The sequence below is a fragment of the Apodemus sylvaticus genome, chromosome 9, assembly GCF_947179515.1.
Source record: "Apodemus sylvaticus chromosome 9, mApoSyl1.1, whole genome shotgun sequence".
Lineage (NCBI taxonomy): Eukaryota > Metazoa > Chordata > Mammalia > Rodentia > Muridae > Apodemus > Apodemus sylvaticus.
In genome coordinates this window covers 59,708,934-59,736,222 of record NC_067480.1, presented here as the reverse complement: position 1 = coordinate 59,736,222, position 27,289 = coordinate 59,708,934, and the positions used below count along the sequence as shown (strand labels likewise).

At 39.9% G+C, this 27,289-nt stretch overlaps 1 protein-coding gene across 1 annotated transcript in view; it reads right to left on the bottom strand.

The window, feature by feature from the left end:
• Dnah7 (dynein axonemal heavy chain 7) overlaps positions 1-27,289 on the bottom strand; it is a 262,532-nt gene that overhangs the window by 100,459 nt on the left and 134,784 nt on the right. The window contains 11 exon segments of the mRNA XM_052192567.1: positions 2,304-2,533; positions 4,345-5,217; positions 10,584-10,803; positions 11,785-11,911; positions 13,011-13,179; positions 14,640-14,795; positions 16,055-16,252; positions 20,974-21,198; positions 23,257-23,388; positions 25,201-25,377; positions 26,144-26,326. Of these exon segments, the coding sequence (XP_052048527.1) occupies positions 2,304-2,533; positions 4,345-5,217; positions 10,584-10,803; positions 11,785-11,911; positions 13,011-13,179; positions 14,640-14,795; positions 16,055-16,252; positions 20,974-21,198; positions 23,257-23,388; positions 25,201-25,377; positions 26,144-26,326 (2,690 nt within the window).

The following is a 27,289-nucleotide window of genomic DNA, read 5'->3' as shown; positions in this document are numbered from 1 at the left end:
TCCCACAGGATCCCACCTGAGTCAGGGAACAAAGGCAACTAGTGACTGCCAAGAGGGAGAATTAGTCTTTCCCAGAGATGAGCTCCTGACTGTTTATCTAACACAAAGTGGTCAGCCCTGCAACCATACACACAAACAACAAAAATAGACTCAGCAAGTTGTGCTTATATATTTGTGTGTGTGTGTGTGTGTGTGTGTGTGTGTATAAAACAATAATTTAAGGAAAAGAGGTTATCAATTTGAGAAGGAGACATGGGAGGGATTGAAAGAAAAAAGAAATGGGAAGGGAGAAAAGATATAATTATATTTTAACCAAAATGTAAAAATAAATATTAAAAATTAATTTGCAATAAATTATGAAGGGAGACTGAAGTATTAAAAACTTGAAAGGGTAACAAGAATATTTGAGATGCCCAGAAAGCCATGACTCTTCAACCTTACCATCAGTTCATGTCTTGTTAGCTTTACCTTGCTTTCAGTTAGGATAACCATGAGTATACAAGTGAGAGTCTTGTTCATGAATGATATCCAAAACTTAATCTCTGAGAATTTATGGTCTTCCTTCATAGGCAAATCAAAAAGAACAAGCAAGATTGCTTTAGGTTAAGAATCTTGAGAGCCAAATTCAAGTCACAGCCTTGACTGGGAATTGTAGATTTCATTAGACTGATGGAAAATTTACTAACACACTGGGGTATGGTTCAAAGGGACCAGGACAGCCCAGCCTGGAAGAGGGTAGCAACTAAACTCTAAGTGGGGACATTAGGAATGCCCTGTAAGTGTCTTGGGACCATCTTGTTCAATATGAGAAACAAGACTTCAAAATACTTATGCTCTTGAGCTGACTACTGGGAGACTGTGAACTTAATTATGGAAATACATACTAATATTTCATGTTAAGGAATCTGTTTTAAATGTTTTTTAATATTTAAAAGAATTTGTTCTGTTAGGTTAATCATCTTGAATCCATTGTAAATATAATGTAATTGAAACATAGATTATGATCTCTGTTTTAGGTTTAAAAAAAATCTTTAGAATTTTATAATGTATAATTTATGGTTCGCAGTACAGATAAGTTTGATTAACTGCATTCATAAATTATTTAAGTAACTAAACTTGATTTGTTAAACCGAAGATAAAAATACATCAAGGGTAAGAATGCAAAGTTATCCAGAGTGTTTCTGTGCCTCTCAGTAAAGCTTGATTGTTTTCCCTTTGCAGAAAGTATAAAGACAATATAGAATTCACTTTATTGAACATTTGAGTCCCAGTATTAACTGAAGGCTTTCTTAAGGGACACCACTAAAATTTTCTAAATTTCCAACTTCCAAGTTTAATGTTAATAAATTTTAAAATTTTAGACTATGCATTCCAACTATTAATTTTTTTGATAGAAAGTCTAGGGTGACTTTTTCTGAAAACTCATCTTGACACTTGCTGTGGCATAGTTTACTAACATTTTCTAAATTTTTAACTTCTAATCTTAATGTTAGTAACTTTTAAATTCAAGTGTAACCACAGGAAGTTTGAGATTAATTTCTCTGAAAAACTCCCGTAGACAATGGCTATGGCCTATGCCTCTTGCACTCTGTATTGACATTTTCAAATGGAAGGTTAGTAGAGAAGAAAATCTAGCTCCAAAAGCGGAATGTTGGTCTCTGGGAGTGTGGCTGTAGATATTCCAAAGAGAAGGCTTATCTATCAGCTTATTCCTAATAAAAGGGGAAAAACACCACTCTTAAGTGATCCTTACTCAACATCATTGTCAAGGAATCCTAGGGAATTACCCACTGCCCTAAGGGAACAACTCGCTCTTCCACGTGTGGACGAAACATATTCTTGACGTGCACATGTGTATTAGTGTTTTACAGCCAGTGGTCAATTTGGGGTTTCATTCCTCAAATACCATCCACCCTAGTCAATCTGGGTGGCCAGTGAGCCTCAGGGATTGGCCTGTTTCCATCTTCCAGCGCTGGGATTATAAGCACACACTGCCATGCCCAGGGTCTGCTCCCTGCTGGGGTTCTGGGGATTTTAATTAAGTTCCTCATGACTGTACAGCCATCTCCCCAGTGATACTTCCATTCTTGCAGTAAACGCAATGATAAACTTATGGTGTACTAGGCAACATAATTACACCCAGGAATAGACTGCTTCCTACCCTCAGAGTCTGTAAGCACTGACTCTCAGTTTTGATAAAATATTATATGCATAGCATCTGTTTGCACCATTGCTATGCCACTTTTGTACAAATATTTTAAAACCTTTGTTGCTTACTTAAAGACAGAACATTTCGTCCTTACTTTCTTTTCTTTTCTAACAACAGTTTGAAGGTGGAGATCAATTCCAGGTAAGAGGTGGGAGTCACATAATTGTATCTCTGAAGCTCATTGTGGAAGGTCGTGGACAAGTTGATGGTGGAAGTGTGGAAGCTTTTGCACATGTCGATACAGCCTTCCCGGATTTCCTCTGACATCTCAATCTCTTCCAGGAACCGTGACGCCACGGCTTCCAGTGCATCTTCTGGCCACGACTAAATTTAAAATGAATATTTTAGCAATTCATTAAGGTTGGTAATGTGCTCCTGTTCCTGCTGCCGCCTTTTGCAATATGTGGGCTGGAGACAGGGAGGAACAGTTTGGGACACGCAGTGGGAAAGACGTGCTCGTGAAGAGCCTGCCCAGGCCTGCCTAAGACAAAATGACAGCGGCCAGGGCAGGTAGCAACTCTCTTCAGTTTACTCTGGGTTTAGAGACATTGTTACCAGGTGTTAACAGGACAAAGAAAGGGGAAGGGGATCTAAACTCAATGTGTGTTTCCCTGTGTATGTTACAAATTATTTCATTTAATCTTCCTCTCATTTTTTTTAAATAATTTCCTGTTAAACAATAGAGTCACATAAATGACTACAACCTATTTCTTGGAGAGCTCACAGACACCTCAGTGTCAACAAGCCTGTACCACGATTTCTCCCTCTCCATCAGAGCATATTCTTCTGCAACTTAGCAAATGTCACCATCAGTCACCAGCGTGTCTGTGTCAAAACACAGGGATCATCCTTCCTCTGGTCTGCTTCCTCAGACCTCTCTGTAGTGCACGAGAAAGTTCTACAGGCACCTCACTCCTTAGGTCACAGCCAAGCTCTCCCTTCTCTCCACACCACTGCCGTCCTCACTCAATGCTTTTGTTATCTTTAGCCAATATGTTCCTGTGTTACCCTCCCAGCCGCCTTCATTCTTCAGAAAGACACAAAATGTCTTTTCAAAATAGAAACCACACTCGTAACACACTTCCCAGTACAACTCAGGACGTCCTCCCAGTGTGCATACGAAAGGATCCCAACCAACTTGCAAACTTGCTAACTCTTACCTGATTTGATCCTTCCTAACTTTCTGATCTCCTATGACGCCTCCCTCTGAGTTCCTCTGCTCCTGTTATCCTAAATCCCTTCTCGTCCACCCAGCCCCATTTTCTCTAGGTCATATCTCTCCCAAGGTCTTAGTCTTGGTCAGATTTGTTTTTGTTTGTTTGTTTGTTTTTATTTCTTTTAAAAGTTGTCTGTAGAAAGCCTTGTCTCCCTGCACGCACCTCTCTTCAACTCTCATTGTTACAATATTACCTAGTAGGTACAAAGCAAGAAAGAAAGGAACAAAGGATGCTCGCCTGAAATAAATTATGAGGCAATAGAGATAAAGAGCCTATGTAAATTTCCAGCATCATAAATGGTTGTGTCAGATCTGCATACAGGATTTCAGCTACAGCCCCACATGCACTGTGTGTGGGGAGGCTGCTCGGGGTACCATAGAAAGCCTGGGGGCATCTGAGTTCTCACACATTTACTGCTTTCCCTCCCCATCTTTGTCCCAGCTTCTAAGGTCTCCGCCTGCGCTTTCTGAGACAAAGCTCTACTACAAAAACTCCCATAGTGTTTTTCCTTGATTTCTGTTGGGTTTGGTAAATAGGGCAGAGGGTGGAATAAGCCAGAGGATGGGGTTCTGTCTGAGTTCTCCGAGTCCTGCCACCACCACGCCCTCTTAGCTCTCTTCCCTATACAGTCCTGCTGTGGCCAGTCCCTCCCAAGCTCTGCTCAGCTAGGTATAGTGCTTCCTATCAGGACTCTGATATAAGGACAGATTAATCCTATCATTCTGTTCTGTGGTATATTGATATTAATGGATGATGTCCTATAATGATTCATGCTGATATAACTGTATATGATGCGTTATGATAAAAAATCAAAGAGTTTACTAGTCTACATTTTGAGATGGCGTCTATAAAACATTTCACGGTGATGATGGAGATTTGACATTTCAAGGACTCTACCTACATTTTACATGGAAATACCTGAAACCAGTCAATGGTACAGCAGTTAACGAGAGCAGGGAATTTCCGAAGACGAATCCGAAATGCATCACCGATGGGACTCATGGCCAGGACCACGTGCAGCTGGTTGCGGCAGCGGTCAATAAACATGTTGAAAAGAGCTATGGGGCTCCCGTCCGTCTGCTTGGTTTTATCCCGTTGGCGATCTAGCTGACGCATCTTTTCACATATTTCTTGCTTCTCGTCTAAAGCAAAGAGGTTCGGGACCTCGCCAGCATTGAGGAGATTATTGACATCTTCTAGAAATGACTCTCTTTTGATTTGTGTGTCTGTGAACAGGAAGACCCCCTGCATGTCACTTTCTGCACACTTCCTTAAGATCACTTTTAGGTCTTCATGCCACTCATGGCTACCATAGCCCTTGGAGATTTCCACCTGGAAAAGTGAATAATCAGCCATGTGTGCAGCCAGTCTGGTGACGGACTGCCTTCCGCTCCCGCCAACCCCCACCAGGAGGGCGTGGCTTCGTGGCTGCTTCAGGATTCGAGAAATTCTACTTATGTGTTCTATGGCAAATCGGAATAAGACGAGGTTCATGGGCTTTTTGCTCATGTTGTTATATTCATCTAGATGACCTTCTACAATCATCCTGAGAGCATCCACATTTGCAATTTCTCTGTAGCCGAAATCTTCCCTCTTAGGATCGTGGAAATCACAAAACATTAAACTTCTTAAATCATCTTCTTCTACAGTGCCATCATTATCAAAATCCAAGTTTCTAAATAGTTCATGAAAATCTTCCTGCATGTAATTTTTCAGAATTTCTTGTATGTAGTTAATAAGCCAGCTTCTGTCAGCATTATCCAGAAGGCGATCATAATATACTCTGAGGACCTGAATAATTTTAAAAGAGGCATTAAGAATATTTTGTTTGTTTATTTATTTTGTGTAAATTTAAACAAAACATAAAATAAGTAGTACAAAATACCATTATAAAATATCTACAAGTCTTATTAGAAGCATATATTAATACTTAAGATTATTTCATACTAAAGTTTAAATATTAATTTTAACAATGTCTATTTGATACAATAATTTGCTTCAGTGATCAATACAGGAAAAGTAACTTGTATCCAGTATGATGTCTATAAATCATATCAATGACCAGCTGACCAGCTGACCAGCTGACCAGCGTGGCATGACAGCCCTAAGGGTGCAGTAGTGGCACACCTGCCTTGGTGGTAACCAACAGCTCTCTAATTAGACTTAACACCACGTCAAGAGGAAAATTATGTCTGGAACTTGAAATTTAGATAACTACTCAGTGCTGGTAAAGTCACAGTTATTGCAGGGAAACCTATAGCTAGTACTTTACTAAACCAGCATACTCCCTGACAGCAATCTAAAAGTTATCCTTATTCTCAAGGTAACAACAGTCTTTGGCCCTCATGAAGGAAACTTATCTTTGCCGCAGATGGAGACCACTATACAAAACCACAACCAATAATGCAGAATTGTGGATCCTGGTCCCAATGGATACATCTTCAAAACATTCCCACACCTAAGGCTCAGGGAACAATGTGGAAGATGGGACAGAAAGATCCTAAGAGCCCGAGGATCCAGAAGGTTGCTGAGCTCATGTCTCCTAGTAACATCCGAAACTATATCTACAAAGTCTCCCTCGCATCACTGCCCACATACAGGCTGAACGAGGATGACACTATTAGACATGCCAAACTGGATGAGGAAAAGCCCAAAGGCGCAACTTCACACAAAGGACTACAGGCAACGGAGAAAAGACGGGAGTGGGAGAGGTGATCTTCCCCAGGGGTCGACACACTGATTGGTTCAGTGCCAAATAATCATCCCTGAGGACACTGTGCAAATAACAGTGTAAGTACTAAATAAGTTGTTATATTTAGGAATATGTATGTATACATATAAGTATACAATAACAACTAGTAAAAAAAAAGGGGGAACATGGATGCAAAGGAGAGAAGGAAAGGGCATATGGAGGGTTTGAAGGGAAGAATGGAAGGAAGAAATGTTTGTAATTCTATTATAATCTCAAAATAAATAAGGAAGTAAATAAATAAATAATAAATACAATTTAAAAGTAACTTGCAGAGACTGATAGATTGTATATATGCAAAGGAACTGAGGCCCTGAGAAGGTGACTGACTACTTCAGCTGATCACTCGGCCCAGACCACAGGATGTGGTCACTGGAAGCCAGGGATCAATACCTCCCTTTCCAGGATGTTTCTTTTCTTTTCCAAGACTAGTAAATTTTTAAAGGTTATTGACAAAAGTTATTTGTTGTGTTTGTAAGTATGTTTTAGACAATTGTCTTAGATCAAGCGACAGTTGTTTTAGATATATGGTAGACGTCTGAAGTAGTCCAGGTATAAGTTATTACAGAAGCAGTATATGTAAAATAAATCTAACTATATGCATACACTCTGGGGCCACAACAAGCAAGGTTTCTGCCTTCAGTGATTACTGCTTCCTGCTGGCTATTACTGTCCTGAGGTTATAGTTCATTTTGGACTGAATTACACAGCCCTGCATTTGGAGACTGGGCCTTCAAGAGACAATTACAGCTAAATAATATCAAAATGGTCCCTAATCTGACAAAACAGGACATATATCTACGGGAAAAGGATGCACTCTTGCTTTCCTGCCACACCCTTTCTTTCTCTAACTAACTCTGAAGACAAGCATTTGGAAATTAGCATACCAAGTGTTCGGTTTTACTATGGTGAGTTTAGTTGTAATTTTTTTCTGATGTATGACAGATATTTCATATTTATCTAATATGCAGTTTACAAACACTGTCTCTGTCCTACATATTGTCTTTTCACTTTCTTAGTTTCCTTTGAGGCATGAAAACAATTTAATTTTGGTGAAATTCATTCATCTCTTTCTTTCCTTGGGGTTGTTGTTTTGCCTTGTTTTTGTGGAATACCTATATTTAACAAGTAAACTAGGTAATAAGCTTGCTAACGTTTGGACATCATAGAGAAACCACAGGGAATGAGAGGAAACCAGTTTTCTTCAAAAGCCTTTTATGAAATGATATCATGTCCTTTCCAGTTATTGCTAGAAAGGAAAAAAGGCACAGGCTGTAGTCTTCCACATATATTAAGCCCTGGAGGAAGCTTTCTCATGTGAGCAGGAATAAACCACAGACTCAGTTCAATACTTCACATTTTTTGAAATACTAAAGACAATGTGTCAAATGTTCTTGGAATGAAGGATAAGTCAGAGGAAGAAAGGAAAAAATATTGTCCTTGTGAAGCTGGTATGCTAAAGGAGATGGACAATAAACCTAACAAGCAAACCCTTCAACAAGCTAAGAGTTCCAAAAACTATGGAAAGCGAGAAAGAGAAAAACTGCTGGGTGAGAGTGGGCTGATGGGCTGTAGTATTAGACAGCATGGTCACTGGAGACCTCAGTGAGGTTAGCTGTGACCAAAGGCAGGGAGGTAGCTAGGTCCAGACACCAACATCAGGCAGAAAAGTTGACACCCTGAGGGGAAAGGACATAGGTACCCAAACCCGTCCCTGTGAACCACTGGATTAAAATTTTGAGCTTAATTATATACTCACATGTGTATATCTGAGAATATAAAATAGTCATTAAAATTAAAATTTATTTTGTTATGGACCTTGTTAAATATCCAAAGAACTATTAGCCATTGTTAAAGTTAAATAATCTGATAGAATCTGCAAAGGGCTCAAAGGAGACTGTGTATGTCATACATTCACAGCAGCATATATAATCCCAAGTGATAAAGTTGATCATGCAATATCCATTTTGCCTGCCTCCTTCCTCTATGTACTTCCTCATGTACCAGTATTTACTGAGTGCTTGTTACATGCCACACACTAGGGAACAGGCAACGGCTAATGCAGTAGCAGAGACAACAAGCAAACAAGCAAACAAAACTCAGAATGAGCCAGGTGATATTCTGTGTTATAAATAAATCAAAGTAATAGTTAATGACTGTGGATTTGGGGTGGTTCCTGCAATTGCACTATATGCTGTATAATAAAGCGATCTCTAAGTAATGACCACAGGCATTCCACATAATGAGAAGAAAATACTGCAGACACAAGAGTGAGCAAGGACAAAGCTCCTGGGATGGAAAATTCTAGATGTTTCCTAGAGTGAGACTGTCTTGTGATGAAATGCTTCCTTGTTCTAAATCTTTCTGTAACTGCAGAATTTATTATGTGCTGATATCTACCCTCCAAGATGGTGGTATTAATAGGTGGAGCTTTGAGGAGGTAATCAAGTTATGGGGCAGAGTACTCATAAATAGATTAACATTTTGTAAAGGAACTGCAGAGTCCTTGATCTTGTGAACACAGGGAGAAAGCTGTGTTCACACACAAACAAGCAGAATCTCCACAAACACCACACTGCTACTACCTAGACTTGGACAGTCTTGGACTCTAGAACTGAGATAAAATGCCTGTTATTGATCTAAAGCCACTCAGTCTAAAGGTTCTTGGTTAAAGTATCTACCATCCCAAGAAGGTATTAAATATAATAGTTATATTAAGGCAATGATAAAAACTACAGCAGTTGGTTGGAAATTGAGCCAATACATGATTCACTTTAGAAGGTCTGGTTTATTAGGATAAAAGACTATGCTCAGGCCTCTAGGTGGAAGGAGCATCATTAGACAGAAACAATACAATAGATGTAGATGCAAACATAATGAGGCCTCATGGAGAAGGAGGGGCTTCCCTTTAAAACCTGGAGAGTTGCTTCATGAAGAAGAGAGAGGAGAGACTAGTAGTGGGTGGGGTAGAGAGGAGTCTCCTTGGAGAGCAGCCTTCAGAATACTTCCCTGAGCAAATCACAGAACAGACAGAATATTAGACATTTCTAAGCCTGAGGGACTGGAGGGAACTTTAACTTCACACGATTTAGTGCACCACTGTGTTTGTGATAAAGAGTATAGAAAAGTTAGGTCCTATACACCGGGAGCTTTCAAGGCTCTGCTCCGTGGCCAGCTGCAGGGAGGCATGGTCTTCATGGGGTGGGATCTGGACTTTTAGAAGTGACCACTGTCTTTAAGGTGCAGGCTATGTTCTAACAGGCGACACACTCTTCCAATACGTCACCCTTGGCCCCCTCTCTAACTTGTATGATATTTCTGTGATTCATTTGCCCACTAAACATGGGGCCTCTGTCCCCATCCCCAGATGTGACACACACTCAGCCAGTTAGCTAACTCAAGAATGTCAGGGAGGTCATACTTTCCCCAGATGTGACACACACTCAGCCAGTTAGCTAACTCAAGAATGTCAGGAAGGTCATACTTGCCCCAGATGTGACACACACTCAGCCAGTTAGCTAACTCAAGAATGTCAGGGAGGTCACACTTTCCAGAGAACAATATTAGCCTTGCTGAGGCTATAACTTCCAAGTGCAGATGGCCACTAGAATTAAGATTTGTATTTGTAAGGATTTAGGAACTCAAGCATTATATCAAAAGTGCCTTGGGAAACTGGTATGTTGAGATCTTTTAAATTTTACTGACTGTAGCACATGGGTTTAGCATAGCAGCATATTCTGATTGCTAGGTTAGTAAAGTGAGAACAACTATATTATTCACATATAGAACATGGGATAGGGTTGGGTGTTTCTGCCTTTCTGTAGTCTCTGTGACCATTTAAAATATCAAACTATTATTTTCTATGTATCACTTTTTGTATTTTCTCCCTTCCTTCTTTCTACCAAGGCTTTAGAAAAAAATGCACATAGACAGAAAGAAGAACATCATTGCCTTATTCCCCAGAGAACTTAGAAGATACCTTTTGGGCTCTCAAACTAGGGATCCTGACACTGGTTAGTTTCATAGTTTTATTTTCCTTGAACCATCTTCAAGTAAATAACAATTTAACTGATAAAGTCACTTTTTATAAAACTACCTGTTTAACATTTCTTATCACAAACAAACAAAACCTGTCAAACAAGGACCTAGGGAGGGGTACAATGCTTAAAGGAAATGGGCTGAAATTAATTCATACTTCAAGATATTCTGTATGCCAAAATGGAAGACTAGACATTACGTACTTTAGAATGTAAGGTTTTAAATACTTTAAAATGTGCTTTGACAATGGCCTAGTATAAATACCTAGTGGACTTCAGAACATGCCTCCCTAAGTATTCCTTTTGACTCAGTCACTGTCATGGTGGTTCTTGCTCGTCTGTAATCACATTTGAATGATTTGGAATTTTACCTCATGAACCCACAGGCGTTTAATGGCCTCTTTGTTTTCTGCTGTTTCCGGTCTTGACAGACAAACACCTTGTATGACTCGGGAGAAATCACGAAGGTTGAACAAATAGTGAGACTTAGCTGGAGTAGGTAAGAGATTCTTCATGGCATCTTTGTACAGAGTCATTGTACCATTCACAATTTGTGTGGTCAAATCTAGAAAATCATCTGGAAACTTATAACTTAGGGGGGAAAATGTAAGAAAAAAGTTAGCAGACACAGGAACACTTCATGTAACTAATGTAACATTTTTGGTTGTGATTCAATCAATTTGGCTGATAAAATTCCTATTCTAATTATAACACTTGACATTTTAGTTATTTTAAAGATGCTTTCCATTTACTATTTTATGAGGTGTCCAGAGGAACCCTGGGAATTCAGCAGGATAAATGGGTATAGTGGATTTCAAGTGTGCACAAAAGCACAAGAACCAGACAGAAGCCACTATGCTCACACCAAGTGCTTCCTAACTCTTTAACTCTGGTATTTCCAATTTTATATCAGTAGGATCCATAAAAACATAGGTATTTTCAAAGAAAAAGGAGAATAAAATTACAAAGGAAAAGAAAACTAAGAGAAGCAAAGTAAATGATTAGGATAAAATAAAATATATATTATTCATTTGGAAAAATTAGCTGCATACAACTCGTGGTTAATGAGAAGCCGGGTGTCTGCTCTGTCATCACTGGGCTTGGCAAAAAAATAACAATTTCCCACGAATAGGCACCAGAGAGCCAAGATGGCTGACAGCCAGGTAAGAGTGGCTCCACGATGCCCATGCATCTTCTGGATTAAAGTTGAATCCCCGGAGCTGGAGAACATTTCTCCAGGGAACAGGCTCAAGTCTCTGTTCTGAAATGTGGGCATGGAAACACCTCTGCAGGTTTCCTCAAGAGAATATCAAAGTAATAACATAAACTGGACACTGCTTTTCAGCCTTCATTGTACTCAATTAACAAACCTCAAGGTGAGCACCCACACATGGACATACTGCAGAACAGAGTGCAGTGGCCCATTCGTGAGAGTGACGTCAGCTCTTACCTTTCCCCGTCTAGGGATGCTTTCATAGGAACACGTAATAACTACCACTTATTTGATATGTTGCTACAAGACTTTATGTTCTTTAATGAGAAAGAAAAGATAAGCACTCTTGAATTACCTACCAGGTCCTTAAATGCCAGGTCAGGATTCGGGAGAAGATTGTGAACATGGACTTGTCACTAAACTCATTGATAGTTACAATATTGAAATGTCTCATGTAGCGAGGAGTTACTGGATTCCGGCCACCACCTGGAGATTAGAAATATAATTCTTAATAATATTGCTGGAATAATTCCAAAGTATATTCTTCACTATTTTGTAGTTTGAAGTAACCTGGGAGATGATCAATTCATGGTATGCCAAAAGATTTAAAAGTAATTACCCCACTCTCCCCCTCTCTCTGCCTTTCCCTGCTTCCACTACCCCCCTTAACTCTCATCCCATGCCCTAAATAAACTCTATTCTATACTAAAAAAAAAGTAATTACCTGTTTGGGGAGACACTAATATCACAACTTATTTCCATTCAAACTTAAGATGAGGTTTCTCTAATCAAACTATTTGAGTAAATTCTATTTGGTTATTCTATTCTAACTCTTCCCCCACATCTTGACCAATTTCTTGTAAGACTAGTCTATAAGTACATATGTCCATTTCACTGGGTACTTATAAGAATCTGAGAAATGTCAACCTTCCATAGAATAATAAACACATTTTCAAACACATGAGTTCTATAAGTGATAGCATTTAACATGCCACTTCACAGAACTAGATCATAATTAAAGTGTATTTAAATATGTATCATATTTAAAGTGTATTGGGCTGTGGCGAAGCTCAAGAGAAGGACAGAGCTTTACCACCCTCCAGGCTCTCAGCTCAACAAATAAAATACACAAATAGCAGTTCATCTAAAAAGGGAATTTCTCACATATTCTCAGTAAAGAAGTAATTTAAATAGTATATAATAATTGTAGCATATAGTGTGCACAAACATAGTCTTTGAAGCAGTATATTCAGAGTTCTTAGTCAAATGTCAGATTGAAGGCAGAAAGAATTTAGTGAAAGGTCTCTGCTTAGCAGAACTGAGCCATTTTAGGCGTGCCAGGATTAGGTCAGGTTACAAACTCCTCTTTGAAAAAGGAAAGGAAACAGAAGAGTCCATTCCTCTGGGTTTTCACTACTTTAATTACTCTTACCAAAATTTTAAATGCAGGAATTATTGAGAAAGGCTGTGCACTAGTGTGGAATGATGGTTATCTGGGATGTGTTCTCTATTCTCCAGTCATCGCTGTAGATACAACCAGAGTTGTAGTAGTCTTAGTAGTCACAAACTCAGAATGTATGCATACCTGGAGGGCCCATAGCGCACATGATCTGGATGTCCACTAGTTTAATCACAGAGCAATCTTTGAGGTCGTACCAATTCCAATGATCTAACCACTGTCTAAGTAACTCAATAGGAGGCTGAGCCCCATAGACCTCACGAGCAGGCATATTCACATCATCTACAAAGACAATCTAAGAAAGAAAAAGACATTAGAAAATATTAGTACATAGGCCTCTTGTAGTGGCACATGACTATAATCCCTGCACTTGGGAGGCAGAGGCAGGAGATCTCTGAGTTTCGGGCCAGGCTACCGAGGGCTACATTAGTGAGGCACTGTCTCCAAAAGAAAAACACAAAATAAAAGAATAGAATAGAAAATATTAGCACTTGACATAGAACCCTACTACATAAACGATGTGGACAAAGTGTTAGTCTGTATTCTTATGGCTGTAGGATGTATGTATACCTGAGAGGTGAGCTTCTTTTTCAAACAAAAATACTATCTTTAGGTTCCTACAGAAATAAGGAGCCCGCCTCACTGCTGATATTTATAGGTTGGTGGTTCAAAGCTTACAAATCCTCTTAGGCCATTTACAGCTCACTGTACTCTTTCCCCTTGTGAAACACTCTGAATCATTAACTCACAAAGAAAGGTGTAGCCATTAGGTGAGGACAGCCTTTGAGTAGTGAAGGCTCAGTTGAGAGGAGTTCCTTACAGAGAAGCATAAATAAGTTGTTTTGTAGAGAGAGTTCTTAAAGAAAAAGCATTAAACATGCAGAGAGTGTTAGTACACACAGGAGTTAAAGTTTAATTTTTCCCTTCAATATTTTGTTTTCTATTTATAAGGCAGCAGCTTAAAAGTATCAAAGGGCAGGCACTTAAAAAAACATTAAGATGTTCATTGTCATACAAATATGACTGGTTACGGACTCTTTTTAAAACAGATATGACCTATTTTAAGAAAAATGTTTTTCTTTTCTTTCTTTTGTGTTTTCCTTTTTCCTTTTTGAAGCAAGGTCTTATGTATCCAAGGCTGGCCTTGAACTCAGTATGTATCCAGGAATAATCTTGAATTTCTGGCCGCCCCCTCTTCATCTCTTGACAACTGGCCTCATAGGCTTTTGCCAGTACACACAGTTTGCTGGTAACCAAACCCAGGGCTCTGTGCGTGCTAGCAAAGTACTCTACTTGTTATGTTATATTCCCAGCCTATGAAAATTTAAAATTAAAAAAAATCATTTAAAAGAGAAGGGCCAATGATAGATAGAAAGATATCTTAGAGGGTCAGTGTGCCCACTGTCAGGACTAATGCCCTGGGTTTGATTCCAGAGTGTGTGGTTGAGGGAGAGAATCTTTTCCAAAAGTTGTCTTTTTGCCCCAGTACATGCACTGTCTGTCTGTCTCTGTCTCTCTGTGTCTCTCTTTGTCTCTCTCTCTCTCTCTCTCTCTCTCTCTCTCTCTCTCTCTCTCACACACACACACACACACACACACACACACACACCAAATCATTTAAAACACAAACAAAAAAATAAACCAAAGATGCCAATCTTTAGCCTGCCAGGTTTCCTTGTTCTGATTGTGGCAGTGGGGACATGAACGGGCCCAGGGTTATCCGAGACAGAATAAACAGTGGGGGAAAATCCTTACCATTCTCTTGCCTAAAGGAGGGCCAAAGACTCCTTTTCTTCTTTTGTCCAGCTTCGACATGATGATATTCTGAGTTTGGGCTGCTGTAGTTTGGGCTGAGAAGTTAACTATAAGAGGTTTGTAGATGTCCTTATTGAGTTGATTTAAAAGAAAATTCTACACGACAGGAAATAGTAGAGTGAGCCACAGTTGAAACATGCTTTGCCATTTCAGAATAAACATGAAGCGTCACTGTTGACAAACTCGAGTTTAACCTGACATATCAGAACAATGCGAAGAAGGCATGGATATGAACAAGTTACCGTGGCAACGGCATGTCTCTACCTATCCAGGTGATTTGCATGGATTTTCTCTGATTTTCACAGCCACATTAATAGTACACATCACTCAACAGTAACCAGCAAGGACTGAGAGTTCAGGACAGTTACCTCCAGCCTTCGAGGAAGGACAAGAATTTAGTCTGCTTTTGTCTCTGAATAGACACAGTTCTTTCAGATGCTCATTACTGCCTTTGTTGTTTCATGCCCAGTCATCATTCTGTCAGCTAAACTTAAGCAACAGAATCCATCGCAAGGCAAGTGTTAGCAGTGCAGTTCTTCATCACTATGTGTGACAGGAACAAATAATAGCTACATATAATTTCATGAAAGGTAATGATTTTAATACCAGTACAATCTATGGGCTGGGTTGAATTTGAATTTGGTTTTTGATACTAGTGAGACCTGTTGCATGGGTATAAGTGGCAAAAAGTTGTGTTTTCCTCAGATTCTGCCTCAGTAAATGAATGGTCCTAAGACAACTAATATACACCCAAATACCTTTCAGAATGGTTAAAGGATTCAACTTAAATTAAGATAACTGAAGAACCAGAAACAAACATCAAAAACTGGAGGAATGTGGAATAATTGGAAACCTGGAATGGAAGGCAGTGGAGCAATAACACCTTCCTTCCTCTCCTTTAGCTGAGACTTGGGCCGCATCTGTCATGGCACCTGGCACCGCACAGCTAACAGCTGGCATAGTGTGAGACTCACTGTGGGGAGTCCATCCTCTTAATACAAAGTAATCAGCAGTTATAAAATAATTCAGAAAAGTAACCATCAAGTCTAGTTACTAAAACAGTTTCAAGAGACATAATCCTGACCCTAAATAAATTATTCTTATATCAAAATGAGTGAGACAGTGATTCAGTAGCATCAAACAACATTATCACCTAATATATGCAGCCCACCAGAGACAAAACTGCTAATAAGAGTTTTTTTTAAAGTACATCTTTTAAAAGTTTTCTAAAAATAAAAGTCAGTTGCTCCCCAATCCCCTGCAATTAAAGCAACAAAATAGTTGAGTACATTTTTAAATTAAGCCAATCTTAAACATGATCATTCTGAATACATTTACATTTCTATAGTACTCACAATGATATAAACACTCTTTCCAGTCCCGGTTGGTCCTACAAATATTGAAGGCTTTTGATGGGTGGTCAGTAAGTTCATTAGGGCAGAGTAACGGATCGTGTCTAAAGTTGGCACAATAATCTCATTAAACTGTACATCTTTGGGAATTGGAGGAGTATCTGCCAATTTCTTTATCCATTGTTCCCATCTTCCTAAGCCCTGTTTACAGTAAACAACCAAACAGTCCAAGTTGTTAAATCTTTTCAAAAGCTCTGTACTTCTGTGCAATTGTAGAAGACATCAAGATCAATACAATTCTGATGTTTACTCAGTGGTTTTGTTCTTTAGCACAGTTATCCTCTCAGTTTGAAAGTTGAATTCTATGAAAATGGAGGAGAAACTCAACTCTCATGGGACTATCACTGCACTGGTAGTGCTTGGGCATCTCAGATGTTCTGAAACCACAGCTATGAGAGCTCCATCATCAACATTGGATTCTTTAATGACATTGACAAAATTTGATAAATCAATGGTTAAAGAGTAAAGAATTTTATTTAATCTGTTGCAAAAACAGGCAATAATTTCCCTAGAAGCTAACTAACTGTATAGCACTTGACTTTAATGGTTATATTTGGCAATATTCATTTTGTGAAAATTTAATATAATTTAAAATCATTAACACATACAAAAATTAATATATACAACTAATATAAAAATGTATTAACTATATTTACAATGAATTATAATAAAGTACTATTTCCAATTTGTGATTATCATGAAAATATTATGCTACCTATTTGCATCCAATTAGTCTGTAAACTATATAATTTGGTTTTTTATAGTAAAGTTTCAAAATCATTCCACTCTAGAAAAGTACTATTACCTTATCAGCCTGTCCTTAATACCAACTTAGAGATAAACTTCTAGTGATTCCAAACACATCAGATGCAGACCCATCTTTTCTTGGCATTGTCAAATACCCACAACTAGTCCTCACTGGTGGCTATCCTAGACAACAGATGTCTCCTCCACTTGGCCTTTGCACCATATTCCCTGAGCCTGGACCATGGCATGATGCTCTTCTGAAAAGCATATGGACTCACTAAGCCCAGCTGTATTTTATCCATTTTTGTGTGTTCTGGCAACTAGCTACACATTTGGTGAAGACACTAGGTTTATTGAGGGCCCTGAATTCATTTTCAGCCTAAAAATTATTCTGCAGATTTCTCTATAACTGGTGAGAAAAAAGTTCCTTTTCATGGTCTTTTAAAAATTTGTTTGCTTGTTTATTTATTTATTTATTTATTTATTTTTCAGTCCAGATTTTATCACCAATGGCTCTGGTTCAACATCCCATACCTCATTCCCACCCTCCTGTCTCAATGAGAATGTCCCCAACCCCAATCCTACCCCCCACCCCACCTGACATCTCAACTCCCTGAGACCTTCTAGCCTCTTAAGGGTTAGGTGCATCATCTCTGACTGAACTTAGACCTGGAAGTTAGTTCTCTGTTGTATATGTGTTGGAAGCCTCATATCAGCTGGTGCATGCTGCCTGTTTGGTGGTCCAGTGTTTGAGAAAGCTCCAGGGTTCAGATGAATTGAGACTGCTGGTCCTCCTAGAGTGTCATCCTCCTCTTTGGTTTCTCTTAGTCTTTCCCTAATTCAACCACAGGGGTCAGTAGCTTCTATCCATAACTTCAAGTCTCTCAAGAAAGATATGGAAGAAGATCTCAGAAAATGGAGAGATCTCCCATGCTCATGGATTGGCTGAATTAAAATAGTAAAAATGACCATCCTACCAAAGGCAATCTACAGATTCAATACAATGCCCATCAAAATCCCAACACAACTCTTCAAACACATGGAAAGATCAATTCTCAAATTCTTCTGGAAAGACAAAAAACCCAGAATAGCAAAAACAATTCTTAACAATAAAAAAGCAGCTGGGGAATCAGCATCCCTGACTTCAAGCTTTACTACAGAGCAATAGTGATAAAAACTGCATGGTATTGGTACAGAGACAGACACGTTGATCAATGGAATAGAATTGAAGACCCAGAAATAAAACCATACACTTACAGATACTTGATCTTTGACAAAGATGCCAAAAATAGACAATGGGGAAAAAGGCATCTTCAAAAAATGGTGCTGGTCTAACTGGATGTCTGTATGTAGAAAAATGAAAATAGACCCATATTTGTCACCTTGCACAAAGTTCAAGTCCAAGTGGATCAAGGACCTCAACATAAAAGCAGATACACTGAATCTAATAGACGAGAAGGTGGGAAAGAGCCTTGAACTTATTGGCACAGCAAGAAATTTCCTAAACAGAATGTCAATGGCCCTGGCTCTAAGATCAAAAATTGATAAACGGGACCTCAGGAAACTGGGAAGTTTCTGTAAGGAGAAGGACATAGTCAATAGGACAAATTGTCAAACTACAGATTGGGGGAAAAAATTTCACTAACCCCACATCTGATTGAGGGCCAATATCCAAAATATATAAAGAACTCAAGAAGCTAATCACCAAAAAAAACAAAAAACAAAAAAACCACAAACAGCCCAATCAAAAAATTGGGGCATAGAACTAAACGGAGAATTCACAGCAGAGGAATCTCAAAAGGCTGAGAAGCACCTAAAGAAATGTTCAAAGTCCTTAGTGATCAGAGAAATGCAAATCAAAATGACTCTGAGATTCTTTCTACCTTATATCAATCAGAATGGCTAAGATCAAAACTTCAGGTGACAACACAGGATGGCAAGGATGTAGAAAAAAAGAGAACACTCCTCCATTGCTGGTGGGATTGCAAACTGGTTCAACCACTCTGGAAATCAATCTGGAGGTTTCTCAGAAAATTGGAAGACCCAACTATACCACTCTTGGGAATATACCCAAAAGATGCCCTATCATGCCACAGGGGCACATGTTCCACTATGTTCATAGCAGCCTTACTATAGCCAGAAGCTGGAAACAATCCATATGTCCCAGGACAGAAGAATGGATACAGAAAATGTCGTTTGTTTACACAATGGAATACTACTCAGCTATTAAAAATGAGGACATCCTGAGTTTTGCAGGCAAATGGATGGAACTAGAAAATATCATCCTAAGTGAGGTAAAATCAGACCTAAAAGGAAATGCACGGTATGTACCCACTAATAAGTTGATATTAGCCACAAAAAATAATAAAAAAAAAAATCCCACAGGGGAAAAAAAACCCCAAGATACAGCCCACAGAACTCAAAAAGGTCAACATACTGAAAGACCCAAGTGAGGACAACTCAGTCACACTTGGGAGGGAGAAGAAAGCAGTCACAAGTGGAAAGGGAGGGAGATATCTGGGCGGGAAAGTAGACAGAGTTGGCGGTAGGGGGGAGAGGGGAACCTGATCTGGTATTGGGTGAGGGAAAAAGACTGAATGCCCGAAGTCCAGCAGAAAGAATGGAAACAGGCAACCTTGGGAGGTAGGAGGTTGGGGGGACCCTCCAAAATGCACCAGAGACCCGGCAGGTGAGAGACTCTTGGGACTCAAAGGGAGGGACCTTAGATGAAATGCCTGACAGTAGGGAGAAGGAACTTATAAAATCCACCTCCAGCAAGAAGACAGGGCATCACATGAGGGAGGGGGTTGCCATCCCACAGTCACAACTCTCACCCATTGTTCCTGTCTGAAAGAACTACGGGGATGGAAATGGAGAGGAGCCTGAGGAAAAGAAGGTCCAGTGACAGGCCTAAAGTGGGATCCAGCTCAAGGGGAGGTCCCAAGACCTGACACTATTTCTGAGGCTATGGAGCACTCAGAAAAAGGGACCTGGCATGACTGCACTCTAGAAGACCCAACAAGAAGCTGAAAGACTCAGATGCAGATATTTGCACCCAACCTTTCATGGCCTTATTGTCTATTCAGACATATACCTTTGATCTCATACAGGAAAGGAAGGATTAAAACTCAGTGAGCTGGGGTGTACAGTCATTTAAAGGCTGTGACCTTAGAGAAACAAACCACTTAAGTGCTCCGCATCACAGGTCCCTCCATAGGAAATATCTCACTCTCTGTATTTTCCTCTCTCTGGAAATTCCAGATTTATGAATAAATTGAAATAAAATTTTTGTTGGGAAGGATGAAAAAATTCCTTGTCAGATGAAATTGGCAGTACAGCTCTAGAGCTATAAAAATTAGAAACTCCTAAAAATTTGTCCTAAGTAAATAATGTGATGCACATACCATAGTCTTCTAAGAATTTTCACCAAAGCAGTAATTATAAAAGTGAAAAACTGAAGACTTGAAAAGCATCCTGGTAGATTTAGGAAGAGCCTGGGAAATAATTCTACTGAAGAAACATCTAGTGATATGGAAAGTTTCCCCCTTATTACGTAGGAAAAAAAATAGAACCTGCCTATGACATGATCCTATATCTACTAAGGTTATATATGTCTAAATTATTTATTATGTCTAACGTTTGTCCTAAGCACAGTGTTTGTGGAAGTTACACCAAAACCAACAAACAGAACTCAAGATTCATAGTCCAATCCATCAGAAATTGTTCATAGGAACATGCATTTACTTCTACAGGACTCTGCCTGTAATGTACATACAAATGAATCTCCAAAAGATGGCCTTGAATAGCATGTGCCCAGTGCTAGGCTAAGTATCATAATGTGTAATTGTATTTAATAGGTATAATTGCTCCATTGGTTATTAGGACATTTTATCACCGAGGAAAACTACATTTAAGAAAATTATCCCATCTAAGACTATACAGGAAGAAAATAGCTTCTCTAGGACTAGAACTCAGGGTGTCTTGCTGCAAAGCTGACACACCTTCCTCTAGTTCACACCATCCGAGGGACAAATGACCCCAGAGCCACCCCATGCTCTGTCCCACGGGAGAGACTCTGCCAGGCTGGCAGTAACACATCCTGCTTCAGAACTCACCTCTGGGACAAACTGATAATCATATATTGTTCCCTTCTCAGGAAATGGCACTGTCAACGCCTTTGAGGATGTTTGCTCAGTACCACTCAGTAATTTAAACTTATTTCGAGTTAGGTCTGTAATTGGACCTTCCATTAGCTCTCGGAGGATCTTATTGAATTTCAGACGATCATCATCTGTACAAGATGCACCGACAGACCAGATCAATGAAAACAGGAAAATGCCCTGCATTGGAGAGATGAGAAGATGGGGGCAATTAAAAGAGATGCCTTAGGCTATCCTGATGGCTTAAGTCATCAGCCAGATTGATATCTCTGAGAGGAAGTATGTGAGCTGCGGTGTAATTGCAGGTCATCTAAGGATTCTATAAGAATTACTTTCCCCCCAAATTATGTCTCATAAAATCTTTACAGTGATGCAATGCAGCATATATTCAAGCCAAGACAAACCTTACAACCACGACTCTAATAAATCCTGTGTCTCAAACGCATGCTAGGGCTTGTTCTCTGAAAGAACATTGAAGTAACTTTGGGGGCGAAAATTCAGACACATTTCATTTCAATTTTGATGCAGGTGCACTGGATTTAAACCAAACAAGTCTCTACTTTTTATTTGAAATGCTATCTCAGCATTAATTATACAAACTAGATTTGCCATTCCAAAAGCATCCTGTTTCCATCAAAGCACTGAAGATATCTCCCCCCTCTCTTTTTCTCTCTATTTATTTGGCATTTTTGAGGCAGGGTTTCTCTGTGTAGCCCTGGCTGTCCTGGAACTCACTCTGCAGACCAGGCTGGCCTTGAACTCAGAAATCCACCTGTCTCTGCCTCCCAAGTGCTGGGGTTAAAGGCGTGCGCCACCACACAATCACAACCATAAAGAAAGGCTTTTGCTTTTAACCCTGTTTGTGTAACATCTAGTTTATGTGAACACTTCCTCTTGCAAAAATATTTGTCCCTAAATTAAAAGCTAACATTATGAATTATAAGAGTTACACACTGGGAAAATTATGTGATGAGCAGCATAGCAATATTTTTATCTAAAACATCTATCAAGGTCTATTGATAGTAATGTTCTTTATAAATGCATAGTATGTTTAAATTGTGTGCCTGTATGGGATATGTGCACATGAGCATAGGTATTGACAGATATCCCTGGAAATAGCTTCTTGAGTCACCCGAATTGAGTGCTAGGAACTGAACTATGTTCCCATGCAAGAGCAGCAAGCTGTCTTAACCATGGCACCGTCTCTCCAGCCCTATATTACTATATTACTATATACCTATATACCTATATTACTATTTTTCAAGCTTACGATGTAGGTTAGTGGCAAATCACTAGCCTAGCATGCCTGAGTTCCTGAAGAAAAGCTTTGTGACAGAGACCTCGTTTGAGGCTGGTCAGGACCTGGCTTCAGTGGCAGATCCTCGCTGATCTGCACTGTCTTCTGCTGCTCAAAGCCCAGCATCTCTACCAGCGCAGTTTTCCTAACAGCACTGTGCATTTGGGACTCAGCCTCTTCCTCCCTCTTAAGTTTCCACAACTTCCCTCTGTTGGACACCGTTAATTAAGGTCAAAGTCTACCATTGTCCAGATAGCTCTCTGAGCTGGACAAAACAGGAGACTCCCTTAACCAGCAGGGCTTCCCTTTCTCTGACTTTGTCCAGGCAGCCAGAGCCCCCACTCTCTCTACCTGTCAGCTTCCTCTTCTCCCGATAAAAACCCAACCAGCAAATCCCTGGGATTCCTGGAAAGCCTCTCCATGCAAAGGACACATTCACAGAAGTTTAAACTCCAGCCAATAATTTTCATTTTCTCTGAAACTCCTTTCTACTCTACAAAGTCCACATATACCCCTGTTTTGCCAAGAATAATGAATATGCATACAAGCTAATATCTTCTCAGAGAGCTGGTTCATTGAAGATTATCAGAGAAGGCCTTTGTCTAAAAGAGCTGTAACACCAAGATCCTCAGAGAAGGCCTTCTCTCTCTCCTCCCCATCTCCACCCCTCAGCTCTCATTCCTAGCTGGAACAGATCCTGCAGAACCACATCCATTCAGAACTGCTCTTCATCCTGCTAGCCCAGGGTGCAGAAACATCTAGACACACTGAGAGGGAGGAATCAGAGGACTCGGAACCACAGCTAGAACCCCCAAATGTAAACCTCATCCCTGAGTCCAATTTCAGGAGCAAAGTGGGTCTCCTTGAGAAGGAGGCTTTGGAGAAAGCAAAAGACATTTGTTTTTCTACTGCAAGACCCAGAAAACAGTGAGCCACCTTACCTCCAGCAAAGAGAAATTTTCTCTGTCATTTCTTTCCTTTTGTTTGTTTTCATCAGCAAAGTCATCCATAAAACAGTCTATGAGATTCATTAAGGATCGGACCAAGTTTGTATCTGACGTGGGAGAGAGCTCCTGGAGAGTCAGAAGGAAGGGTCTGTCAAACAAATGAAGCCAGGCACCAGTACACCTGCAGCTCCTGTTTAGGGAGCCCGTTTAATCCAAACAGGCACAGAATCTATGAAAAGGTACTCTTGTGATTCTTATTTATGAAGAGAAACTGAGGCCTACATTCATGTCTTCTCTACAGTGACTACCACGCATCAGTAACACATACTCTTTATAATATGTGGTACCTGTATGCACCATTGTACCCACGTGGAAGTCTTTCAGGAGGTGAGTCTTTTCCTACCATGTTGAGGCAGGGGCATTTCTTTCTGCCTTTCTATGCCCCAATTATCTGGTCTGTGGGCTTCTGAGTGATTGCCATCCTGCCATTGACATTTCAGAGGTATCTGTCACATCTGGCTTTTTGTGAGTTCTGAGACTAGAGCGCTGGTTCGCCTGACAGATGTTCTTACCCACTGAGCCATCTCAGCAGCGGTGGTATACACCTTTTTACAACCTCTCCAGTTAAAAGATATGTGTTTATCTTAATCAAAGGCATAATTCTATCCATTATTAATCTTAGAAATCAAACTATGAAAGAAGTTAGAAATGACACTTATTTTACCTGTATGCAATTCTTTTTTCCAAGAATTAATAAAAAGTTTAATCAATAAAAAAAGAATAAAAGAAAGGAAATGTTCAAGAAATTTAATGTCATAAGCAGGAAAGCAAAACAAACAAAATGCCAAGCATAACACTTTCCTTCAAAAGGTTCAGGATCTACTGAGGATGTAGCTTAGTGATAGAAATCTTGCCTAGTCCTAGGTTCAATTCCTGGTAACACACACACACACACACACACACACACACACACACACTTCTTAATTAGTATTTTCAGACTTTTCTGTGTGATAAAATCACTTTCTGTAGTTTAACATTTATTTCAGAATTAGTCTAAATATGTCTATTTGAGTTGCACTCTTAGCTTAACTTTGCACCTAAAAAGCAGATTAAAACCCACCTAAAGATTTGTTTACAATCCATAGCTATAGATACAGTGAGTTCATCTCCATGATAGATTTCCAAGTCCACTCAATGTCAGTAAAAGCACACATTATCAATATATCTCCAGGTTTCTAGCAACCCACCCAAGAGTGCCCGACCAGGGGCTAAGTTTTTGACCATGTATGGACACAATCCCAAGTATTAGTCAACACGTCATCTCTCCTCACCTAAGCTCTATAAAACCCCCTTGCCTGATATGTGACTTCACTGACCTCCACCTGGGAGATCAGTGGACCCACCCGAGAGCTCTCTCCTAATAAACCTGCCTTTACTTTTAATCTGGTCTAATCTGGCCTCTATCTGTGACACCGGGGAGAGAAAAAACCCAATCAATGACATCTAGATATTGTAATGCACAAGGCTAGGCAGGCTTTTCAGGTTTTCTTCATTTTTAAGAAAGAATAATTGCACTGATAACACTGTCCCCATTTCTAAGATGCTACAGTTTGCCTGTTTTTGGAGAATAATAGTTATAAATTCAAGCCTTTTTATTTTAGTCTGAGCTAAGGTTTTAGCAGGGAGTGCTGGCATATGCCTGTAATCACAGCACTTGGTAGGCAGAGACAGCCAGACTGCAGGTACAGGCCAGCCTGGGCTCCAGGCCAGAGGAGATTTTCAACAAAGAAAAGAAATAAAAAAGAATAAAATGGAAAAAATGTCCAGCCATACCTGACAAAAGTATGTTTTCTATTAGTTTTCAAAAACACATTGAGATTAATACATTTAATTCAAGTTTCCCATTTTTTTAAATCTTAAAATTCCTGTTTGTCTTACCTTTGTATGCCTTCTAATGAATTCAACAGAAAGAGGGACCATTCTATCGAACAAGCCTTCTATAAATTCCTTTTGAATGATACTGACTGACTGTGGTAAAGTGTTTATCCAGGACACCATCAGCGGTCTCCAGCCTAGCATGTGAGGCTCCATGTAGATCATGCCACAGCGGGAAACCTGGAAGGACACGTACTGTTTAGCATCCAAGGAATGCTCAGAAAGTCCCATTACTACCCAGGGTCAGCCTGCTCGCATGACAGGCAAGGGACAGCCATCGCTTGAGGTGGATATAAGGAGACTTTTCAGAATCGATGTTAGATGCCTTCTAACAGATGAAGGTTGGAGGTCACCTGATGTGCATCTGTTCCCAGGCACCTGGTCAGGGATGCCTTTCCATTTTACGTATCTCAAGAACAAAGATCACCAAGTCCTTTGCTAACCTCACCACTGATTCAGTTTGGCCACGTGCAGCGCCTGACACAGGGGACTGACTACAGCAAGCAGCTTTAAGAAGCCTCTTGTTCACCAACAGATTTCCCATAATAAAAAGAAAATCTACTTCAATCACTGGGACAGAATCAGATGAGGTTAAGCAGGGGAGTCCTGTGTGCGAGACCTGGTTTCCTTCTGGGCATTAAGATGAGTTGGGCCATCTGTTTTTTACAACCCTTAAAATTAAGGACAAAGACTTAATTTTATGTAATTCCATGATCTTAGCCTATGTGTGTGATTTTGTAAAAGGTCCAAGAGAAAAGAGAGAAATAAACAAATTACTAAATCTGCCATGGCGTGTGAGCAGACAACGCCTGCCGGCTCAGGACCGCAGATCGCTCTCACAGGGGAACGTGGAAATACATTCAATTTAGAGCAAAGCTACCAAGTAAAAATAAACATTTGCAGAAATTGTGCAGTTCATAGGCAGACGCCGAAGTTGAGACCTTACAGTGGCAGGAGAGGCGACTTCCAGGTCCATCGGTTCAAAAATCAGGTTCATTTGCGGTGACATTTGAATAATCTCCCCACTCATCAGACACAGCTTCTTGTTGTCGTCCAGCACAGTGTTCATGTTCTCAATCCACACCGCATCAACTGGCCCGTCAAAGATTAACCACTTCCTGTCCGGAGTCTACTTCACATACAGGGTGCATAAAGGACAAGTGTAATGGAGGAAACAGATCAATAATATTTAAAAATTTAGAAATATGATTTATTTTACCATGAAAAAATAAAACAGTACTCTTTAAAATGAACCATAAACATATAGGTGCATGTATACATCCACGCAGGTACATTAGTACACACACACACACACACAGGCACATACATACACACACACACACACACACACAAAGGCATAGAAGAAGAAGCCTTATGAGTTACAATGTAGATATCTGTGTTTTTCAATGGCTTTAGGTGACCCTTATGAGAAAGTCATTCTCCCCACAAAGGGGTTGTGACCCACAGGTGGAGAACCACTGGTATAGGATGTAAAACTCAATATAACATTTACACAAAGTTCTGTATGCCAGTAATAATATACACCAGTGATGTATAGATAGTGTAAAATTAGTATAATGGCCTGACAAATATTATGAAATATAAAAATGCTTACACATTGTCCAGAAATTAACCACCTTTCTGATTCCTAGAGTTCCACCTGCTCATGTATGCAAATGATGTTTGGTTCACTGTCACCTAACTTGAGTTCCAGCGCTGATGGAGCTAAGTCCTTCTGACCACAGTCTCAGACCTCATGGTAAACTCCATAGGACTGTGAGCTGCCCCAGGGTCAAGCCACCCTATGTTCACACTGAGGCTGGTACTTGTGTGCCCAGAACTCAGGAGGGCAGCATGGAGGAGCACCGATTACAGATTACATTATACTCTGGGTGATCTGAGACCAGCACTCCCTGGACTCTCCACTAGCAGCACCTATCAACTGGCACTTTGGGGACACTGCTGTGACCTTGATCTTCATCTTCTGAAGGACTTCTTTTACACTCTCCTCTCCTGTTTTTGAGTAAACTACTGCACTTCACTGAGATTTAGTGTACATAGGGCATAGCTTTCTACACAATGCAATGTAAGC